We start from the raw sequence: 23717 nt of genomic DNA on the forward strand, positions 1-23717 counted from the left end.
TATATATATAAATTTTAATCACTTCCGCTTGAAATCAGTTACAAAAGTCATTGCGTTATTCAGTCAGATTGCACAATTACTTCTGAAAACCTATGTATTCATACAAACCTTCATACAAATGTGGTAGTTTACACTAAATAAAAATGCATATAATGTATTTTTCACAAAATATTAAATGTGTGCACAATATCTTACAATAGTTTTCCATCAGCCAGGGAGATCTGGTTACTTTAACTGCTGGTCATGCAGTGTGCTCCACAAAACAGCCAGTCAAGGCCATTTAATCATAATGTATAACATTATAACATTAAAAAATATAACGTATATCATTATAACATTATAACATTTTTACATATAACATATAACATTATAACATTATAACATATAACGTATAACATCATAACATTATAACATATAACGTATAACATTATAACAAGAACAGGATATTCTGTACATATTCTTGATTTGACTTTGCCTTCATCTAAATTTTAAAAGACAATAGTTTAAAATGAAAAGAATGTGCTTGAATGTGGTCTAACACAGGTGCTGCACTTCCCATATTAATGGAGAATGTAGGCAGTGATATGATGGGCCTGCAGCTGGTTATTCCAAATTGGGAGAAGTGCAGGTAATTCCTTTTCCTCCCCTTTATAACTTATATCTGCACTTCCATCTTTACTGATTGTCACAGTGTCATGGGCTTAGTGCTGCATGTGCAGTGGTCATTATTTTCAGGCTGTCTTTTGGCACTGAAACCATGGTGACTAACAAATTCCATAAATAAAAGCTGGAGGATGTGTCCCAGCAGCACACAACATGCATCAGAAACGTTCATGGCCTTTGGTATTTATTGAATATTTTTAGTACATGTCGGTGTAGCTAAGCTTTAAAGTGGCATATTTAAGGTATATATTTTAAATCAGTATATATTAAAACAACCTCATGGTTTAGTGATAAATGTAGATATTTCAAATGAGGTAAGTACAAAATATTTCTTCATGCTATCACCTTTAACTGCTATAACACCACAACCACAACTGCTATATATTTACCACAAGCATGGATTATTTCTTATTACAATCATTGTTATGTGCTATTTGAAAATTATTGCGATATGTTCACAAAAAAAATAGATGAGATGAAACATGAACAGATCCTGATGTGTTCTGAACCATGGTACGGTTGGCTCAGTCTTGCTGGGGGCGGGACTAGAATTCCTGTGCATCTCTCTACAGGGTACTGTGTCAGTCTGTCCTCCCCACAAGTATATAAGTCTGTCCTGGTCCAGCCTAGAGACAGATGTGGGGTGTACTCTGTGTGCCTGTGGCTGAGATCCCGGTCAGATTTTGGGAAGGAACACCTTGAGGGGTTCATTCTCATGTACCTTGTCCAGAAAGCCCAGGTTGAAGTAGGGGTAGAGGGTCTCTGTGAAGTTCTCCTGGTAGGTGTAGAGGTGTGCCATGTTCTCTGCATTGTAGAAGGACACCAGCCCCCTCTTGTAGTCTAGATAGACCCCGACCCGGCTCAGGCGCTCCTCCAGGGGCAGCACAGTGGGGGGGGAGGTGCCCGCCATGTACTGGACCCCGTACGACAGGGACAGAGTCCAGAACCCATTGGCCGGCAGGGCCTTGATCACCCCCTTCCTGGCCACGGACTCGCGGGCCACGCCCAGAGTCCAAACGGTGCTGCTGTACACCTCAATCTCCCAGTAGTGCTGGCCATAGGTGAAGCCCTGGCTGCCCAGCAGGGAGAGGGCAGCGTTGAACCTCTGGGGGTTGTCCTGCACCGGGTTATGGAAGGTCTGGTACCTGACACAGGTAAGGGAAGGGGAGAGGCTCAGCCAGGGGTTGGATGTGCTGGCGTTGAAGGTGATGGCGGCTGGAGCTTGGAAAAAGAATGGAGCACACAGTTAATCAGGGTACAAAATAGGCTCAGAACCAATCACAGTATAGAACTGGCTCAGAGCCAATCAGAGTGCAGTATGGGCTCAGAGCCAATCAGAGTACAGAATGGGCTCAGAGCCAATCACAGTACAGTATGGGCTCAGAGCCAATCAGAACGCAGAATGGGCTCAGAGCCAATCAGAGTGCAGAATTGGCTCAGAGCCAATCACAGTACAGTATGGGCTCAGAGCCAATCACAATACAGAATTGGCTCAGAGCCAATCAAAGTGCAGTATGGGCTCAGAGCCAATCAGAGTACAGAATGGGCTCAGAGCCAATCAGAGTACAGAATGGGCTCAGAGCCAATCACAGTACAGTATGGGCTCAGAGCCAATCAGAGTTCAGAATTGGCTCAGAGACAATCACAGTACCGTATGGGCTCAGAGCCAATCACAGTACAGTATGGGCTCAGAGCCAATCAGAGTACAGAATAGGCTCAGAGCCAATCGCAATACAGTATGGGCTCAGAGCCAATCAGAGCGCAGAATGGGCTCAGAGCCAATCAGAGTGCAGAATGGGCTCAGAGCCAATCAGAGCACAGAATGGGCTCAGAGCCAATCAGAGCGCAGAGCCCATTTACAGACTGTAAATGGAACTAGTGAAAGATTTGGGACACAGGCTGACATCTGTCAGAGCCAATCGGAGCACAGAACAGTGGTGGGTACCTGGGTAGATGATCCCTTTCAGGGACTTCCACACTCTGTACTGCAGAGGCCCAGCGAACCGGCCTTCACACAGGCTGGGGACGGTGTGGGCTGGCCGCTCAAACTTCAGCGGCTGCCTAATGAGGACGACCAAGACCAATCATGTGACCACACGCACGCCCACACAGATACGCACTTATACACACACACGCCCACACACAGATACGCACTTATACACACACACGCCCACACAGATACGCACTTAAACACACACACGCCCACACAGATACGCACTTATACACACACACGCCCACACACAGATACGCACTTATACACACACACGCCCACACACAGATACGCACTTATACACACACACGCCCACACAGATACGCACTTATACACACACACGCCCACACACAGATACACACTTATACACACACACGCCCACACACAGATACGCACTTATACACATGCTCGCCCACAGATACGCACTTATACACACACACGCCCACACACAGATACGCACTAATACACACACACGCCCACACACAGATACGCACTTATACACACACAAATACGCATTTATACACACACGCACACAGATACGCATTCATACACACACACGCACACACACACAGATACACACTTATACACACACATGCACACACAGATACGCATTTATACACACACGCACACACACAGATACGCACTTATACACACGCACGCCCACAGATACGAACTTATACACACACACGCAGACACACACATACGCACTTATGCACACACGCCCACACACAGATACGCACTTATACACACACACGCCCACACACAGATATGCACTTATACACACACACGCACACACACACACGCACTTATACACACACGCAGATACGCATTTATATACACACGCACACACACAGATACGCACTTATACACACACACGCACACACACATGCATTTATACACGCATGCACACACACAGATACGCACTTATACACACACACACACACGCAGATACGCATTTATACACACACACAGATACGCATTTGTACACACACACGCACACACACAGATACACACTTATACACACACATGCACACACAGATACGCATTTATACACACACGCACACAGATACGCATTCATACACACACACGCACACACACACAGATACACACTTATACACACACATGCACACACAGATACGCATTTATACACACACACGCACACAGATACGCATTTATACACACACACGCAGACAGATAAGCATTTATATTTACACACACACACACACACACACACTTATACACACACATGCACACACAGATACGCATTTATATACACACACACGCACACACAGATACGCATTTATAGAAACACACACACATACGCATTTATACACGCTCACACACACAGAAGCACATTTATACATGCATGCACACACACGCACACACACAGATACACATTCATACACACATGCACACATATAAATACATAATTATACACACACACACTTATACACACACACAGATACACACATTTATACACACATGCATGCAGACACTCACACACATATTTGTATGAGTGTGTGTGTGCATATGCGTGTGCTGTGCATGCGCGTATAGACTGCATGTGTTTTTAATCATTCCCCAGCCCGAACCCCACACTCACCTCTGCAGCAGGGCCTTGATGTTCTGTTCAGGGGGAGAAAACAGTCAGAGGGCTGATCATGATGGAAGCTGAGGCTATAGAAAACTGTTCCAGCATTACCTCAGAGTCTGAAATTACTCACTTCCTCTCTCCGGAGCCCTGTCTTCAATTAGGGGAAAGTCCCTGTGTGTGTGTGTGTATGTGTGTTTCAGCCCTGCGTGTGTGTGTGTGTGTGTGTTTCAGCCCTGTGTGTGTGTGTGTGTGTTTCAGCCCTGTGTGTGTGTGTGTGTGTTTCTCAGCCCTGACTCAGTGTTACTGAAGTATGAACACACACATGCAGTTTTCACATTTTAAGCATCTGGCCTAAATATGTGTGTCTTGCTTCAAAACTTGTGTGTGTTCACGTTTGAGCGGCAGTGCTACAGTGAGATTTGGCCAAGCCCATCTCCAATTCCAGCATATCAAGAAGCTCCCTACTCCCTGAATGAAACCTTTCTGAACGACCCCCTTTTGGCTGAAGCCCCCATCTCAATAAAATGATTAACTATTAAAACCTTTATCCAACACCCACAACAGAACACAATGTAGTTCCCATTAAACACATTAACTGCAGCATATGCATGTTTAAAATGGGAAATCCTATTGTGTACTGTACAGATAAGTGTTTATTGACATGCGTGTCATTACAGCTACATCCAAGAGACCTAACATACTGATTCTCAGGCTGAAGTCTATGACCCAAACGGTCTGGTTCATGTTTGGTCCTTCATTGTGAAAGCCATGGGTTTGACCCCAGAACCTTTAGTCTAACCAAACATTCCACTAAAATGACTGTGGCTTCCTGCCACTGTAACCGGCTCATCCAGTGTGAAATTCCACAGCCTTAGGATCTAATTAAATAGACCCTCCTCCACATTCCACATCCCTGCAAAAAGCCCAGGTCAAGTCACACACAAGTAAAAGTCCAGGAATTAAACCGACAACCTTCATGTTTCACACAGTGTCCATGACTGAACAAGCAAATGGCACTGTTATTTCACTGAGAGCCTGCCCCAGGAATCAAACAAAGAATGCTTTGGTCACAACACTCTAAATGCAATGCTCAGTGACACATATTTTGCTGTTAAGAGATATGAGCCTGCAGGTATAAAACAAAAACTCATGAGAGCCCATTGCAGGACTGAACGAGGAACATTCTAGTCTAACCCCACTGCTGGTTCTGTTAAGACTGATCTTCAAACCCTTTGGTCTCCCACACTTTTACTGCGCTATTAAGGCCCAACGTTCAGACTAAAAGCTCTCTCCTCGGCAGAGCTCACCCGGAGCAGCAGGATGGCGTCCCGCTCGCGCAGTTTGTCCTCGATGTCGCCCATGGCTCGCCGCAGACGGGAGATCTCCACGGACAGCACGGCCTTGTACTCGTCCAGCCGGATCAGCTCCCGCCGCTCCTCCGTCTTCAGCTTCACTTGCAGCAGCTTCTCCTCCTGGTACAGGAACTGGTGCAGGTCGGAGAACTGCGCCTCAATGCGGTGCTTCAGGTCCGCTGTGTGCTCCTGGCCATGGGGGCACAGCCATTGGGGAGAATTTCAGGAGGCGGGGTTCATGAAGGTTAGAGTGACAGGTGAATTCCTCGCAGCAGGTTTTCCTGGTGCATGTTGTGGTTTGTTTTCATACTTTTGTTTGTACAGACAGCAGAGAGTGACAGAGGAAGCAGGAGCATGCGTGCACAGCTGAATCTCTCTCCTTGGCTATTTGAATTGCAATTAAGGCCAGGCCATATTGATTAAAGATTGATGCCAGCTATAACATCATTTTTGTGCACAGTGTAGTATTTTCTTCTTATTGATATGCATATGACTTTTTATACCGTAACCCTAAGGTATGAAGCACAATTTCCATTGTATGTTTAACAGACTATAAAATTATATCACTCTATTCTATTCCATCTACAGCGCAGTGCATAAGTATTTGGACAGCGACACAATTTTTGTTGTTTTGGGTCTGTACACCAGCAAATTTTACATTACAGCCCTTTTTACACTTTGCCACCCCATTTTGAATACAAATTAACAAAATCAAATTAACATAATCTGAAAGAAAGCTATCATATTTGGTACTTGGTTGCAAATCCTTTGCATTTGATGACTGCCTGAAGTCTGTGTCCATTCGACATCACCAGACACTGGATGTCCTCCGTGGAGATGGTCTGACAGGCCTGTTCTGCAGCCATCTTTGCTTCCTGTTTGTTCCAGGGGATTTTTGCCTTCAGTCTTTTCTTCAGCCAGTGAAACGCATGTTCAATTCGATTTGGGTTGGGTGAATGAATTGGCCAGTCAGGAACATTCCACTTTTTGGGCCTTGGCTGCTTTAGCAGTGTGGTTTGGGTCATTGTCCTGCAGCTAGCTGAAGCGCCATCCAATGAGATTTGAGGCATTTGGGTGGATCTGAGCAGATGTTTTCTGCACACTTCAGAATTCATCCTGCTGAAGATCCACAATGGTGGCCTTCTGTGGTCTACCAGGTTGTTTCCTATTGCTGAGCTCACTTGTGCATTTTTGCTTCTTAAGGATGTACCAAACAATTAATTTTGACACACCCAATGTTTAGGCAACAATGTACTTAAGTACGAAGCCAAAACAATAAAAATAGTGTCAATGTGTCAACATACTTATAGACTGCACTGTATACTTGAGATGGAAACAAAGCAAAGCTAACAGAAGCAAAGCCAACACAGGGAGCATGTGGTCTGGAGAGAATAAAAGGGAGAGGCTGCTGCATAGAGGAGGGGAAGACTGTGGACAGAGGGCTTCAGATGGCAGGAACAGGGCGGGTCTCACCTTCAGCTTCGTCACCTCCTGCTCTGCCTCACTCTCACACTGCAGAGCAGCCTTCAGCTCCGCCTGTAGCGCCGTCATGGAGCTGTTCAGTGACGCCTGTCAAAGGGAGCCCTCAGTCACAGCTAACTCTTCACTAATTTCAGTTTCACATTTCACAGAATCTCTTATCCAGAGCGACTTACATGGCTGACATTCTTCACATACAATGCATTTATACAGCAGGACATTTCCGGAAGCAGTTCAGCTTCCGTACCTTACTCAGGGGCACAATGGCAGCACCCCACCTGGGAATGAGACCTACGGCCATGGAGTGAAGTTCCCTAAGAACTATGCTGCACTGTAGCCTAGCCATGATCACCCTTCACTCTTTCACAGGGGGGTGACCAAGGCCAGCCAGCAAAATGGTTGGTTCAGGACACTCTCCCTGTCCTATGGGGTCCTCAGTTTCATTCAGTTTCTTTCTCTCTATCTCTCTATATTTCTCCTCCACTCCCCCTCCTTTTCTCCACTTCTCATCTCTTCTTTGTCTTTTGTGCACATGCAAACATACATTCATACAAATTAACCATTCATTCAATTTAATTCAGACTGTTTTATTTTTATGAAAAAATTACTATTTCAACCAAAGCATTTTGAAACAGATCGCAAGACAAGCATTACACAAAAGGATATTTCTGCCCCTCCCCTCCCTTCCCCCCCGCCCCGGCCCATGTCTCACCGTGAATCGGTGCTGTGCATCCTCGATGCTGACCAGCGTGTGGCTCCGGTGCTCCTGGGAAATCCCGCACACCAGGCAGACCAGCTCCTGGTCCTCCTCGCAGTAGAGCTTGAGCTCCTCGCGATGGCGCAGACAGAGGGGGGGCGGCGGGGCCTGGGGGGCTGCCCGGCACGGCTGCCCGCTCTCCTCCAGGGCCTGGCAGTAGCTCTCCACGATATTGGCCACTATCCGGTTGGGCCGGAAGCTCTGTCCGGGAAACGCGGTGCGGCACTGGGGGCAGGAGGCCGAGCCAGCCTGGCAGGCTGGGCCGGTCCAGTAGCTGGTGATGCAGGCCTGGCAGAAGGTGTGGTCACACGGGAGGGAGACGGGCTGTTTGAAGAGGTCCAGGCAGATGGAACAGGTCAGGTCCCGGCTCAGGCGCTGGGTAGATCTCCTCGAAGAACAGGCAGCCATTGTCACGCCGTCCGATTGCTCCCCCTCTTCCACACTAAAACTAAAACTAAAGAGATGCTGCTCTGCTCCACTGTTTTCCTCTCCTCTTTCTCTCTTTAGACACTTTCTTTTCTCATTCCCTCCTTCCTGTGGTTTTCCTCTCCTTGCCTGCTTTTTTCTTCTTGTCTAGCTCCCTTTTTTGTTCCCCCGGCCGTCTCCTTCTCCGTCTCGGTCTCTGCCCCTTCTCCCTGTCTGGGTCCTGGGTCTTCCTGTTGACTGTGGGAAAGGAAGGGGGTTGGTGTGGGGGCGGTTCCTGGCTCTCCCTCTCCAGGCCCAGGGGAAGCACAGTGCTGCCGTGGACCTCCACTGCCCCTCCGTGATGTCAGCCTCTGGCAAGGAAGCAGGGGACGGCCTAGGATATTCAATCCAACAAATGTTTGTTTATGGAAAGAAGGGTGCTGTCTGCAAATAGTCCCATTACAAGAGACTGTAAGGGGCTTTCCATGCTCTTATCTAATATGAGGTAATGAATAAGGGAGCCAAACAGGGCTGGACTGGGACAATAATTCAGGCTGGGTAATCAAAATCTAATAAAAAAACTGTATTATACTATATATTATATTATATCTAATAAATACTGTAACTGTATTGTTGACTGTGCTTTTCCCACTTAATTCGTATAGTCTATGACAAACAATAAGATCAAAAGCGATGCCAAATATTCAAGCCTACTAATACATGACAATGTACACTGTAGTTTGAAAACTGTATAATGTATTAAAAAACAAAAAACTTAAAAATAGGTAATATTTTTCGTTAATATCTGTCACTTTCGTATGTCATTTCCAGCCAGATGAAATGGCATGGTATGAATAATTTTGGGCTCAACTGTATAATCACACACACATGCGCGCGCGCGCTTTCCCTGCTGACCGTCATTGAAAATGGCGACCAAGTGATTGATAATTAAGGTTGCAACTGGCCAGCTAGATTGATATATCTCTGGAAAAAATAGCAAACTTTTGGTAACTTCTTGCAATGCTAATCAAGCCACTTCCTAGCTATGTAACGTTACGCAAATGACTGATGAGCTGACTGGTTCTGAGGACTTTGCCAGTTGAAAGCAAAACCAAACATCACACTTTTCATTCTCTCAATTAATTTTAATACCACAATCAACATATAATTAAGAAATGTTTTAAATGAAAAGCTATAAGTGACTGGCAAGTTAACCAGCAAGCTACAATCCTTTCGAAACGGAGCGCTAGCCATATTTAAAATAAGTGTTGGCTATATATAATATAGCTCTTTATTTTTGCTATTGTTTGCATGCATCTCACACTTTTCCTATATGAATAAGAATAAACAATTTGATGACATAAATATTTTTTTAAAACATGGACTCAATTGGGCAGGTAGGCTGGCAGCAGTTCCCATATGACCAGTAGGCCTACCTACAACACTGAATTGCAACGCAAATTTTTGTGGTTTATTTCGGTGCCATCTTCATCACTAATGTTACACTCGGTCTGTACTTTTAGCAAGCAAGCTAACGTTAAACTTTGTTAAAATGCCAAAAGCGAAACTGTGTAAAGTGATAACTTTGAAAAGTTATTGTTTTAGCATGGGCATCGTCAAAATCTAAACAATCCCCAGTCATGAAATGAAACAATATTATGTGGGGTTAACATGTGAAATTATAGGGAATGCACCTCAGAAATATAACTGAATTTCCCACAAAGATTATACAGCTGTAAAAGCAATAGTTTTTATGTTTTGGCAATTCTGAATTAGCAAGCTAGCTTCCACACAAAGCAAAGATGGAGACCACAAAGTTTTAGGCTGAAATAGCATCTGTCGACTGTATCGGAGTATCCTGCAATTGGCTAGTTTCAAGCTCAGATGTTATTATTGCTAGATGTAGCTAAATGTCTAACGAGAATTGCTGGTTGTGGCACTCAGATGTTATTATTGCTAGATGTAGCTAAATGTCTAACGAGGAGAATTGCTGGTTGTGGTACTGGAGCATTTGTGATGCAATTAATAGGGAAAAGAAGGAAAGGAGAAAAAAAACTCAAAATAACCCAAGTTTGGGGTTTTATTATGTGGACACATGAAGTTGTCGTTTGTCAGAAGGTACAGAAGTTAATGTTCTTAAGGTCTGAGAGTCTGTGGTCATTGTGGTTATTTCTGCAGGAAACCCTGAAAAGTGGCAAACTCTCAGTGCTGTATCTGGGGCATGCCTCGCCAAGCCGTAACTTGGCGGATGGCATACCTGCCATCCCAATATTAGGTACTGTACGTCTTAACTTCATAAGTGCAGCATCAAAATGAATTTATTAATCTTATAGATTGTCATGGAAGGACTAACACATGCGTAAACGCGCACGTCACTATTATCACCACTACAACCATGACTATGAAAATTCTCCTATTTACAGATCTATTGCCTTCAACTACAACTACAAACAAAATGCCTTTCCCACGTTCAGATGCAATCCAGCAATATGCTCGTTTACACACAGCAACACGACAGGAAGAGCAGTTGCATGCTTGAGGGGGCAGCAACCTTGATAATTACAAGGAGCTCAAGGCCAGCAATATTCCCATGACACTGCAATCAAAGAGCAATCGCGGTAGAACAATGCAGTCTGACCGCACCCGTCAGCCTCCTAAAATTAAACAGGGGGAGGGGGAGGGGGGGACGTTTTTCCCAGAACTGAGAACGGTCTGTATCCACCTGCACATTTACTCAACGCTACGCATTCACGTCAACGGAAAACACCGAACTCTCCCCTGTCTTGTTTAAACTTCCTCAACAACGCGCGTCAATTGTAGAAATAAAAACAACGGGTATTTTTATTATACATATTCTATATTCTACTGACGATTATATCAAAATCATACTACGACAAATCAAAAAACTTGATTTCCATTCAGAGTTTTAAAATGTCCAGTCTGGAAATTTATCACAAGTAAAAACATACTGAATGTATTTCCGTACTGCTGTAAATTTTCGGCCAACCGCTCGGGCTTGCAAACGCAAAGTAAACATGGAGTCAGACTCTCGGTAGTCTTCTCCATTTTCTGTTGAAATCCACTGGACGTAGCGCTTGCGTTTTGCACAATCCATGCTGTGCCTTCTCAAACCGGATAAACGTCAGTCTCGCAAGTGACGCCATTTCCACCAGCAATCACAATAACAACAGCGCTCTCCGTATTATGTTCTTTCGATACAGAGCTTGGTAAACAACCCTCTGTCTTAATATAAACCTTTCTTTTCCCCCCAATTCCAACGTGTCTTCTTTGTTCATGGTAAGAAGCGCCGTTTGTGTTTATAATAGTTGGTTTTGTTGATACTACGGATGGTATATGCCTGCTAAGCTACATTCAAGAACCTAGCTTGGTGGTTTGTGATTGTTTTCATTTCTGCGACCATTTCTGACATGATGGATATTAGGCTGGTTGATACATATGATGTTTTGACAACGCGTACATAAAGCGTTCTGTATTTTCATGCTGTCGGTATGTCCCTTACAATTAAATGTCGTTGTTTGTTTTGGCTGCCTTTGCTAGGACCTGAGACTACATGAAATTGACCATACTGCAGCTTGTTAGCCAGCGGTCTTAGCCAACTGAAAGACAGACATGGCCCAGCAAAGGGGAGTCAACAGCCTACAGTTCAACCAGGACCAGAGTAAGTAGCTGCAGGTGTAGCTTCATCCCTATCTGCATTTAAGATGACATCATTGGTCTTCATAGAGCTACACGGGACAAGTAGGTAGATATTGGTTAAGAGTTAGTGAGCAGTCATAATGTCCAAATGTGGGGACAAGTCATGAACTGTAGCTAAACAAACGTGTGAAATCCAAGCACTGTGTCCATTTGATTGTCTTAACAAATGCTATCAAGGTCATTCCATGTAAAAATGGAAAAAAAATTGTTTGTGATGTTTTTGATTATCCTGAAATTCAGGAGGGAGTATTTTTACGTACTGTATGACATGGTGTGTGTGTGTGTGTGCGCGTACATGCGTGTGTGTGTATGTGTGCGTGTGTGTGTCTGCATGTGTGTGCGCGTACATGCGTGTGTGTGTGTGTGTCTGCGTGTGATGTGTGATGTGTGTGTGCATGCGTGTGTGTGTGCACGTGTGTGTTTCTCCAGGTTGTTTCTGCTGTTCCATGGAGACCGGGGTTAGGATTTATAATGTGGAGCCCTTGATGGAGAAAGGACATCTGGGTAAAGTAGACACATGCCGTGTCCCTGTCACTGTACTACTTACTGAATGTGTGTGCTGTACTTTCAGTGAAGCTCAAGGTTCATCCTACTGACTATATGCCTATATGCTTGTCTTGGTATGTGTATTTTTGTGTATGCGTGTGTGTGTATGGTGTGTGTGTGTGTGCATGTATGGTGTGTATGGTGTGTATGTGTGCGTGGGTATGGTGTGTGTGTGTGAGTGTATGTGTGTGCGTATGGTGTATATGTGTGTGTGTGTATGGTGTATGTGTCTGTGTGTGTGTATGGTGTGTATGTGTGTGTGTGCATGGTGTATGTGTGTGTGTGTGTGTGTTTCAGATCATGAGCAGGTAGGCAGTGTAGCTCACTGCTCCATGTTGCACCGCTCCAATCTCCTGGCCATTGTGGGTGGGGGTGTGAACCCCAAATTCTCAGAAATCTCAGGTGGGTGTTTTGTCCTTTAAATATTTATTATCAGTTATTTTTGCTCTCTCTATAAGAGTGTAAATAATACTGTATAAATGTTTTGCTTTCAGTTAATATATTGTGTTGTTTGCTTCTCAATATGACCTTGAACGTCCTCTGCTACTTTCTGTTTCTAGTGACAAGCATGTGTCCCCTAATCCCTTGTATGAACCCCTACTGTAACTCTGATAACCCCTAACCCCCTGTATGAACCCCTGCGGTAACTCTGATAACCCCTAACCCCCTGTATGAACCCCTATGAACCCCTACTGTAACTCTAATAACCCCTAACCCCCTGTATGAACCCCTACTGTAACTCTGATAACCCCTAACCCCCTGTATGAACCCCTACTGTAACTCTGATAACCCCTAACCCCCTGTATGAACCCCTACTGTAACTCTGATTGCCCCTAACCCCCTGTATGAACCCCTACTGTAACTCTAATAACCCCTAACCCCCTTTATGATGACTCTGGGACTCTTGATTGGCTGGTGATCCCTCTGTGACTCTGATTGTCTGTTGGTCCCTCTGTGACTCTGATTGGCTGTTGATCCCTCTGTGACTGATTGGCTGTTGATCCCTCTGTGACTCTGATTGGCTGTTGATCCCTCTGTGACTCTGATTGGCTGTTGATCCCTCTGTGACTCTGATTGGCTGGTGATCCCTCTGTAACTCAGATTGGCTGCTGGTCCCTCTGTGACTCTGATTGGCTGGTGATCCCTCTGTGACTCTGATTGGCTGATGATCCCTCTGTGACTCAGATTGGCTGTTGGTCCCTCTGTGACTATGATTGGCTGTTGATCCCTCTGTGACTCTGATTGGTTGTTGATCCATCTGATTGGCTCTCTGTCCCATCCTCTCTGTATCTGCAGTGCTGATCTGGGATGATGCACGGGAGTCGCGGGACTCCAAGGAGAAGCTGGTCCTGGAGTTCACCTTCACAAAGCCTGTGCTGGCCGTCCGCATGAGACATGATAAGTGTGTAAATCACACATGCGCATGCACGTGCACACACACGCACACATAACTTACCGTACATTTATTCAGCAGACTCACAATAAGGAGGTTGAACACCACACAAAAACTGACTTTAGCACATTGTACATTGTCAATATGAGTGCAGACTTTAAAATATGAATAGGATTCAGTAGGGTGATGTATAACATTCATTGTGAAGATTGAATTTTATATTTGCATTTAGGTATTTGTAATTTAATTTAGGGAATCCTATCACGGTATCTTTCCCTATATGTGATTGTATTAAGTTATCTTACTCATAGTGCCTTCCATGTAGTTTTATCAAGGCTAGAAGAACAGAGCTGAACCTAGACCCAGAAAAATCAGTTGAATCACAGATAAATTTAAGCCAATTGTGGAGAACAATCATAAAAGCAGTAGTACATTTTTCACCTAGTTAAGCTATCTTATTTTTAGGAGAGAGAGGTCTGACACAGTAGGTGTAGTAAAAAGATGTGTGTTAACCGTCAACCTGTATCAGACTGCTATAGACGCACACCTGCAAGGGCACACACACAAGTGCACAATCACACACGACTGTCATGGATTTACATGACCCCTGGTCAGGGGTGGCTTAAAAGGACTGCATCTGGAGAGGGTGTTCAGTAACACTGGTTGTCTGCTGAACTGTCTTCCCCAAGTCACACTCTCACGGTGCCTCACCCTGCTGTCTTTTCCTTTCTGTTACCATGCCATTTACCCCAAAGGATAATCATCGTTCTGAAGAACAGGATCTACGTGTATAGTTTCCCCGACAACCCTGTCAAACTATTTGAGTTTGATACCCGCGACAACCCCAAAGGTACCTGGAACATATGCTGCACTCTTTCAGTTTCTCAGATAGCATCATTAGCATGACATGGTAGTGTGTAGTACTGCAGCAGGAGGGTTACACATGTGAGATGACAATAATGGTGTCTGTCCCCTCCCTCTCTATATGTGCTTTATCAGCACAAAGCACGGTGTGAATATAGCCAAAGCATAGCACACGAGAAGTAGTGGAGGAAAGTTTAAGTGTAACCAGTGACAGAGTGATGGCGGAGTTGTGGCATTACAAAGCAATGGAGAGCTGGAATGCATTTCAGAGTGTGTTAAGGGTGCTCCATGTTCTTTTCAGATGGAATAGGGTGAGGGAATGGAATTAGCCCGCCCTCACATGACAACCATTGTAGTTGAAACGCAACTTGTTAGCAACATACTTTTTTAAAGCACATAGCGGCTTCTAAATTCACCGTTGAGTTATTAATGGGTGCAAGTTATCTCGTAGAGCAAAACGTGAAACTCTCTTTGACATATGTTAACCACAGACCTTATTTTCGACCGAAAACGAATTGCCTATGGGAAAAATGAATGGGAAATTTTCAGAGTGAACCCATGGCGGAAGTAACTCCAGAGTTAGCCTACAAAACAACGTGATCACTGTAACACTCGATTGAGAGTGGAAATAAATGATGGTTAAATAAAGGATCCTCTTGCTCTCCATCTCTCTCTCACTCTCTCTGTCTCTCTCCCTCTCTCTCTCTCACTGTCCCTTCTCTCTCTCTCTCTCTCTGTCCCCCTCCCTCCCTCTCTCTCTCTCTCTCTCACAGGCCTGTGTGATCTCTGCCCCAGTCTGGAGAAGCTGCTGTTGGTCTTCCCTGGACACAAGTGTGGCAGCCTGCAGCTTGTGGTGAGTACATGGTGATTATGCGGGCAGTGTACTCAATACCTGTGCACTGCACTGAGGCACCAAACACTGTACTGAGTACCTGTTTATTTTACTCCGTATATTGGGACCATACTGAGTACCTTTTTATTTTACTCAGTATATGGGCACTGTACTGAGTACCTGTTTATTTTACTCACCACACGGGCACCGTACTGAGTACCTGTTTATTGTACTCAGCACACAAGCACTGTACTGAGTACCTGTTTATTTTACTCAGTACATGGGCACTGTACTGAGTACCTGTTTATTTTACTCACCACACGGGCACCGTACTGAGTACCTGTTTATTGTACTCAGCACACAAGCACTGTACTGAGTACCTGTTTATTTTACTCAGTACATGGGCACTGTACTGAGTACCTGTTTATTTTACTCAGTACATGGGCACTGTACTGAGTACCTGTTTATTGTACACAGTAGGCGCCATGCTAAGTACCTGTTTATTGTAGTCAGTATATGGGCACCGTACTGAGTACCTGTTATTGTACGCAGCCCATGGGCACTGTGCTGAGCAAATGGCAGGAGATCTCTACCTGCCCGAATGCATAGGCCAACTGTGCAGTTTGGTGGAGGAGGAATAATAGTCTGGGGTCTTAGTTCCAGTGAAGGTATACCTAAATGCTACAGCATACCTGACATTCTAGAGAATTGTGTGCTTCCAAGTCCTTAAAGAAATGGTTTGCACAGAGCCCTGACCTCAACCCCATCCAACACCTTTGGGATGAATTGGAATGCCTACTGCGAGCCAGGCCTTATGCCCAACATCAGTGCCAGACCTCAGTAATGCTCTTATGGCTGAATGGAAGCTAATCTCCGCAGCCATGTTCCAAAATCTAGTGGAAAGCCTTTCCAGAAGAGTGGAGGCTGTTAACAGCAGCAAAGGGGGATCCAGCTCCATATTAATGCCTATGGTTTTTGGAATGAGATGTTCAACAAGTACATATGGGTGTGATGTTCAGGTGTTCACATACTTTTGGCCATGTAGTGTACTTAACATAATTGATTTTCTATCCCCTCTCTCCCCTCATGGAGAACAAATTCACAATGTTGCACTAAAAAAAACACAGTAACTATATTGCAGAAAACCACAGCACAATTAGTGCTTTAACGGGAGGTTTCCCAAAAAAAAAAAATCCTTTTCATCTTTTCCACAACCTTGTTCACAACTAGTCCTAAAACTGCACCACTAGTCCTAAAACTGCACCACTATAATTAGCCATTCGCTTCTATTACCAACATTGGTTATTCTTGGAAGATCCTACAAACCTTCAAACATCTAGGTTGCTCACATACAGTCAGGTCCATAAGTATTTGGACAGTGACACAATTTTGGCGTTGTACGCCACCACAATGGATTTGAAATGAAACAATCAAGATGTGATTTAAGTGTAGACTTTCAGCTTTAATTTAAGGGTTTTGTCAAAAAATATTGTATGAACAATGTAGGAATTACAACCATTTTTATACATAGTTGTTCCAGAACTGTAGAGGCTTTTTTAGATGTTTTTTTGGCAAACTCTAATCTGGTCTTCCTGTTTTTGAGACTTACCAATGGTTTACATCTTGTGGTAAACCCTCTGTATTTACTCTGGTGAAGTCTTGTTGTTGACTTTGATACAGATATGCCTACCTCCTTGTTCTTGATCTGGCAAATTGTTGTGAAGGGATTTTTCTTCACCAGGAAAAGTGTTCTTCTGTCATCCACCACAGTTGTTTTCCATGGTCTTCCGGGCCTTTTGGTGTTCCTGAGCTCACCAGTGCGTTCTTTCTTTTTAAGAATGCACCAAATAGTTGATTTTGCCTCACCTAATGATTTGGCTATCTCTCTGATGGGGTTTTTGTATTTTTTCAGCCTAATGATGGCTTGCTTCACCTACAGTGACAGCTCTTTGAACTTCATATTGAGAGTTAACAGCAACATATTCCACATGCAAATGCCACACTTGAAATCAATTCTAGAACTTTTATCTGCTTACTTGTAAATGAAATAATGAGGGAATAACACACGCCTGGCCATGGAACAGCTGAGCAGCCAATTGTCCAATTACCATTGGTCCCTTAAAAAGGGGGGGTGCCACATATAAAAAGTGCACCGTTCACCCGATTTGGATGTAAATACTTTCAAATTAAAGCTAAAGGTCTGCACTTTGAACTCATATTCATTATTTAATTTCAACTCCAATATGCTGTGGTAGACAGCTAGAATAACAATAACTTTGTCAGTGTCCAAATATTTGTGGACCTGACTGTATAACAGTACTCACCACTGGCCCATCAGCAATCCAATACTTGTAACAATTATAGCCAGCATAACCTGTACACTGCTGTAGCGAAACGAGGTTGCCCATGCCATGTTGGCCCAAGAAGTCCACCAACGGCATCGCTTTGTCAGGGGAGCCAAACATCTTGGATGTTTCATTGTGGGTGACTTTCCGCACGGCTGGATAAAGTAGTAAATGCTGGGCACCGATTTCTCATGAACATACCTTGACCTTGACCAAAGAACATTTGTGGAGAAGTCTTGAAAAATCTGCAACTTTGAGCCACCTTGTGTTAGATACTGTCCATTCGCCCGACAGCATCACATGTCCAATGCTTTCTGCTTGTCCACGTAATTGTGAAATGATATCAGGACGATATGAGGACCCCGATTTGGACTTGGTTTTGCGGCTAGCACACAGTGAGCTCCTTCAATTTTAAATGTGACCTGCTTTGGTTTCAGTGGTCAGGAATTTAGGTAGCCACATTTTGGAGGAACTTGGTTAGGCTATTGCCATCCACATTCTCTGTGAGCCCAGTGAGTCAAACATTCTTTCTCCTACCTCAGTTCTTTACATCATCCATGTAATCGGCCATATTTTGCATTTGTTTTTCCAGTGCCTGTAGCCACGACTCAGCCGTATCAGTTGCCACCTGCAATCGTTATCCTGTCCTCCGCTTCTTCTGCTCTTTTTGAAACCCCTATCAAAAAAAAAAAGTTAGGCCGAATATGACTGTACTTTCTCCATTCATTGGTGTGAATGGCGTTGAAATACTGCGGATGCATGCTTTCTCTCTCTGTAGTGTTCAACGCAGGACATAGGGAGGCAGATCCATTATCTGGGAGCCAAGTTGGCATGATCAGAGGCTATCAGACAGCAGGGCGGCAACACCTTATCCATAGTTTATGATGTAAAAGCATCTCCTGTTGTGCTTCAGCGGTATGGAAAGAGGTTGGCAACACCCTCACTGTCATCACAGCTTCAATTCTCCTAATCAGAGGTGAGGGGTCTGGAGATCCAGAAGGGAAGCGGAAGATAGTGCTGGGATTTTGGAGTACGCAGATATAGAAGCATTTGGGGTTTACACAGAAATAAGGCATTTGATGCCCTCAGAGATCGTACAGCAGGGAATTGGACGAACAATGGCCCTGCTTGTGTAACAGGCAGATGTTGGTATAGGGTAGTTGTTGAGTCTCTGTGCCTGTCTCGCCCTCCCTGCAGGATCTGTCCAACACTAAACCAGGCACATCCTCTGCTCCATTCACCATCAACGCCCACCAGAGCGAGATCGCCTGCCTGGCACTGAACCAGCCAGGCAGTGTGGTGGCATCCGCCTCCCGTAAGGGCACACTGATCCGCTTGTTCGACACCACCACCCGTGACAAACTGGTGGAGCTACGGAGGGGCACAGATCCCGCCACGCTGTACTGGTGAGACTGGCACAGATGGGGAATGGGTCACCCACACGCTGTACTGGTGAGACTGGCACAGATGGGGAATGGGTCACACACACGCTGTACTGGTGAGACTGGCACAGATGGGGAATGGGTCACACACACGCTGTACTGGTGAGACTGGGACAGATGGGGAATGGGTCACCCATACACCACTGGTGAGACTGGGACAGATGGGGAATGGGTCACCCATACGCTGTACTGGTGAGACTGGCACAGATGGGGAATGGGTCACCCATACACTGTACTGGTGAGACTGGGACAGATGGGGAATGGGTCACACACACGCTGTACTGGTGAGACTGGTACAGATGGGGAATGGGTCACCCATACGCTGTACTGGTGAGACTGGGACAGATGGGGAATGGGTCACCCATGAGCTGTACTGGTGAGACTGGCACAGATGGGGAATGGGTCACCCATACACTGTACTGGTGAGACTGGCACAGATGGGGAATGGGTCACCCACACGCTGTACTGGTGAGACTGGGACAGATGGGGAATGGGTCACACACACGCTGTACTGGTGAGACTGGGGGAGATGGGGAATGAGTCACCCATGCACTGCACTGGTGAGACTGGGACAGATGGGGAATGGGTCACACACACGCTGTACTGGTGAGACTGGGACAGATGGGGAATGGGTCACACACACGCTGTACTGGTGAGACTGGGACAGATGGGGAATGGGTAACACATATGCTGTACTGGTGAGACTGGGACAGATGGGGAATGGGTCACACACACGCTGTACTGGTGAGACTGGGACAGATGGGCAATGGGTCGTTCACACAGAGTATTGCTGAAGGGAGGACTGAGCGTAGAGCACATGGTGTAGATGATGATGCTGGTGGATTGGCTTAGAGTACATGGTGTAGGTGATGATGCTGGTGGATTAGTTGAGAGCACATGGTGTAGGTGATGATGCTGGTGGATTGGTTGAGAGCACATGGTGTAGATGATGATGCTGGTGGATTGGTTGAGAGAACATGGTGTAGGTGATGATGCTGGTGGATTGGCTGAGAGCACATGGTGTAGATGATGATGCTGATGGATTGGCTCAGAGCACATGGTGTAGATGATGATGCTGATGGATTGGCTCAGAGCACATAGTGTAGATGATGATGCTGGTGGATTGGTTGAGAGCACATGGTGTAGGTGATGGTGGATTGGCTCAGAGCACATGGTGTAGATGATGATGCTGATGGATTGGCTCAGAGCAGGGCAAACAGAGGGGAGGAACACACATTTTATGCGTATATCATGGTTTTATGTTTTATGTATCGCTATATTTATGAAGATTGCTGGAGCTTGTGATGCAAGACAAATTTTTGTGAAAACGGACAATAAAGTTTTATCTTATCTTATTTCACCTGCTGTCCATTTCTGCAGCTGACTGTGAGAAAGAGATCTAACAGCAGACTCTTTAGATTAGCATTATAGGGCGACATTAGCATAAAGGGGCGATATAGCTCAGGAGGTGAGAGCGGTTGTCTGGCAGTTGGAGGGTTGCCGGTTTGATCCCCCGACCCCGGGCGTGTTGAAGTGTCCCTGGGCAAGACACCTAACCCCTAATTGCTCCCAATGAGCTGATCGGCACCTTGCATGGCAGCCTTTCACTGTTGGTGTGTGTGTGAATGGGTGAATGAGAGGCATCAATTGTAAAGCGCTTTGGATAAAAGCGCTGTATAAATGCAGTCCATTTACCATTACACGCACTGATTATAAACAGGCCTTCTGCGCCTTAGTCATACCACACTTTTATATTCCTGATGCTAAAATGTGCTCCACTTCTGTAAACTGCACTGGGTAAGAGCATCTGCTTATAATGTGAACATAATGTAATGTGAAGAATGCCAGCTCTGTCACAGGTACCTAGTATGCTGTAGCACTGCTGGACTGCACGCTCACAACACATCTCTCTCTCTTTCTCAGCATCAACTTCAGTCATGACTCGTCCTTCCTGTGTGCCTCCAGTGACAAGGGAACTGTGCACATCTTCGCTCTGAAAGACACCAAACTGAACCGCCGTTCCGCGTACGCTGTCAGCCGTCTGTCTGTCTGTCTGTCTGTCTGTTCTCCTCAGCCCTCTGTCTGTCTGTCTGTCTGTTCTCCTCAGCCCTCCGTCTGTCTGTCTGTCTGTTCTCCTCAGCCCTCCATCTGTCTGTCTGTCTGTCTGTTCTCCACAGCCCTCTGTCTGTCTGTCTGTCTGTCTGTTCTCCCCAGCCCTCCGTCTGTCTGTCTGTCTGTCTGTTCTCCCCAGCCCTCCGTCTGTCTGTGTCTGTTCTCCTCAGCCCTCTGTGTGTCTGTCTGTTCTCCCCAGCCCTCCGTCTGTCTCTCTGTCTGTTCTCCTCAGCCCTCTGTGTGTCTGTCTGTCTGTTCTCCTCAGCCCTCCGTCTGTCTGTCTGTCTGTTCTCCTCAGCCCTCTGTCTATCTGTCTGTTCACCTCAGCTTTTTGTCTGTCCGTATGTCTGTCTGTTCTCCTCAGCCCTCTGTGTGTCTGTCTGTCTGTTCTCCTCAGCCCTCCATCCGTCCGTCTGTCTGTCCTTCTTTCTGTCCGTCTGTCTGTCTGTTCTCCTTATCCCGCAGTCACGCATCGTGCGATTTGGTTGGTGGGTTGCTCGAGGGTACCAGGCTGAGGAAGGAGCAAGAGCTTCCCGTTGTGTCCTCTTAGTGGTCTCGTGCTGCTACACATTTTTGAAGAGAAATAAGTGCATTACACAGTGTAACAAATATCTACATTCGCCATATAGCCTATCCTTTAGTTTCTATAAGTATATCATGACACTGATAATTATTATTTGCCGCTGCTAGCTAAGTAGCGATCTCTCTCTCTCTCTCTCTCTCTCGGTTGCCAGCTAGCTACTTAGCGATCTCAATATCTCTCTAGCTAGCTAGCCAGCGCTCTCTCTATATCTCACAAGCAATCTCTCTCTCAATAACTAATGTTATCTAGCTAGTGAGAGAGATGTATAGATTGTTTGCTTTAACCAGCTCTCTAGTGGTGTATGAAACTCAAATGTGTTTTGGTGTCATTGTGACTGATTTTGGTAGAACAAGTCACATATTTGCCATATAGTCTGCTGCCTATCCTTTACGTTTTTGCAGCTCCTACATTGCAATGAGCAAAGCTGGGCGGAACACTTATTCACAAAATGGTATCATATTGGTTGGAGAGGTAAGAAGCCTGAAACTGATTGGCTGTTGACGAGCAATGCCCACAAAAAGATAAACCGTGGGCAACTTTTCTCTAGCACTTTTGTCACTCAGTTGCCCAGTTGCTTGGGTCGCTGGCCGACGCTCAGCTTCATGGAGAATGAATGGATTTCCGGCAACTGGTGGACCGAATCGCTGGCTGTGTGAAAGAGGGGTTGGCCCTCCCTGTATCTGTTCTCTCTCTTCTCCCTCTTTGCCCCCCACCTCTCCTTCCTCTTCTCTCAGATACATCGGCTTGTAACTCAACTGTGCCCAAATTATTTTCCCTGTGTTAAGATGTGACCAGTAGAGTTAGTTGAGTAAACGACTCTCTCGCCCACTTAATTCCCCCATCTCTCACTGCTTCTCTCTCAGACTGGCTCGTGTGGGGAAGGTGGGGCCGGTGATTGGCCAATACGTGGACAGCCAGTGGTCCTTGGCGAGTTTCACAGTGCCAGCAGAGTGTGCCTGCATTTGTGCCTTTGGGAAAAACACCTCCAAGAACGTCAACTCTGTCATAGGTATCAGAGCACCTCTCACCCCATTGTCTCAGCTGTGTCCTGAAAGTCACATCATGTGAAACTGCAGCCTGTGTAAAAAGGCCAGATGTGCATGGGTTAATTATAGCTCTTTAATAAACAGAGGTGAAGGAATCATTTTTGTCTTGATCAACAGTCTCCTCATATCTCTCCTGTTTTCTTCTTTGCTCTTGTCCTCAGCTATTTGTGTGGATGGGACATTCCACAAGTACGTGTTCACACCTGACGGAAACTGCAATCGAGAGGCCTTCGATGTGTATCTAGACATCTGTGACGATGATGACTTCTGAGGGTGGAGAGGGAGAGGAAGGGAGGGTAGAGACAGAGAAGATGGAGGGGTGTAGAGTGAGAGGCTGAAATGTGTGAATAACTGAGAGACTTGGAGTGGATGATAAACCGAGAGATTTGATGCAAGAGAGGATTGTTTGCTGTGAAATTGCAAACAGATTCTGTTTGCAGGTGTACTTAGACAATAAGTGTATTGTGTAAAGAATAAAATGTTTTTTAAGCACTTGCTGTGTCAGAATCCTGTGTCGTAATCAAAGCAAAAAATAAAATATTTTTTGTTTTCAAAGATTACATTTTGCTAACTTGCATCAAATGGTGTAATGTTTAT

At 45.3% G+C, this 23717-nt stretch overlaps 2 protein-coding genes across 2 annotated transcripts; one reads left to right on the forward strand and one right to left on the reverse strand.

Annotated features, from left to right (window-relative positions):
- On the reverse strand, positions 1–11346 carry trim69 (tripartite motif containing 69). The gene is made up of 7 exons (XM_064308558.1): positions 11210–11346; positions 7791–8634; positions 7073–7168; positions 5555–5788; positions 4257–4279; positions 2609–2724; positions 1–1884 (listed from the first exon to the last, which is right to left on the reverse strand). The coding sequence occupies exons 2-7, from the start codon at positions 8241–8243 to the stop codon at positions 1340–1342; spliced, it is 1467 nt and encodes a 488-aa protein (XP_064164628.1). The 5' UTR covers positions 8244–8634; positions 11210–11346; the 3' UTR covers positions 1–1339.
- On the forward strand, positions 11347–23612 carry wdr45 (WD repeat domain 45). Its single transcript, XM_064308559.1, has 11 exons — positions 11347–11537; positions 11799–11919; positions 12387–12461; positions 12801–12905; positions 13800–13905; positions 14652–14746; positions 15534–15613; positions 19135–19343; positions 21303–21404; positions 22938–23083; positions 23282–23612. The coding sequence occupies exons 2-11, from the start codon at positions 11871–11873 to the stop codon at positions 23389–23391; spliced, it is 1077 nt and encodes a 358-aa protein (XP_064164629.1). The 5' UTR covers positions 11347–11537; positions 11799–11870; the 3' UTR covers positions 23392–23612.
- The last annotated feature ends 105 nt before the right edge of the window (positions 23613–23717 follow it).

This window comes from Anguilla rostrata, chromosome 14, assembly GCF_018555375.3.
Source record: "Anguilla rostrata isolate EN2019 chromosome 14, ASM1855537v3, whole genome shotgun sequence".
NCBI lineage: Eukaryota > Metazoa > Chordata > Actinopteri > Anguilliformes > Anguillidae > Anguilla > Anguilla rostrata.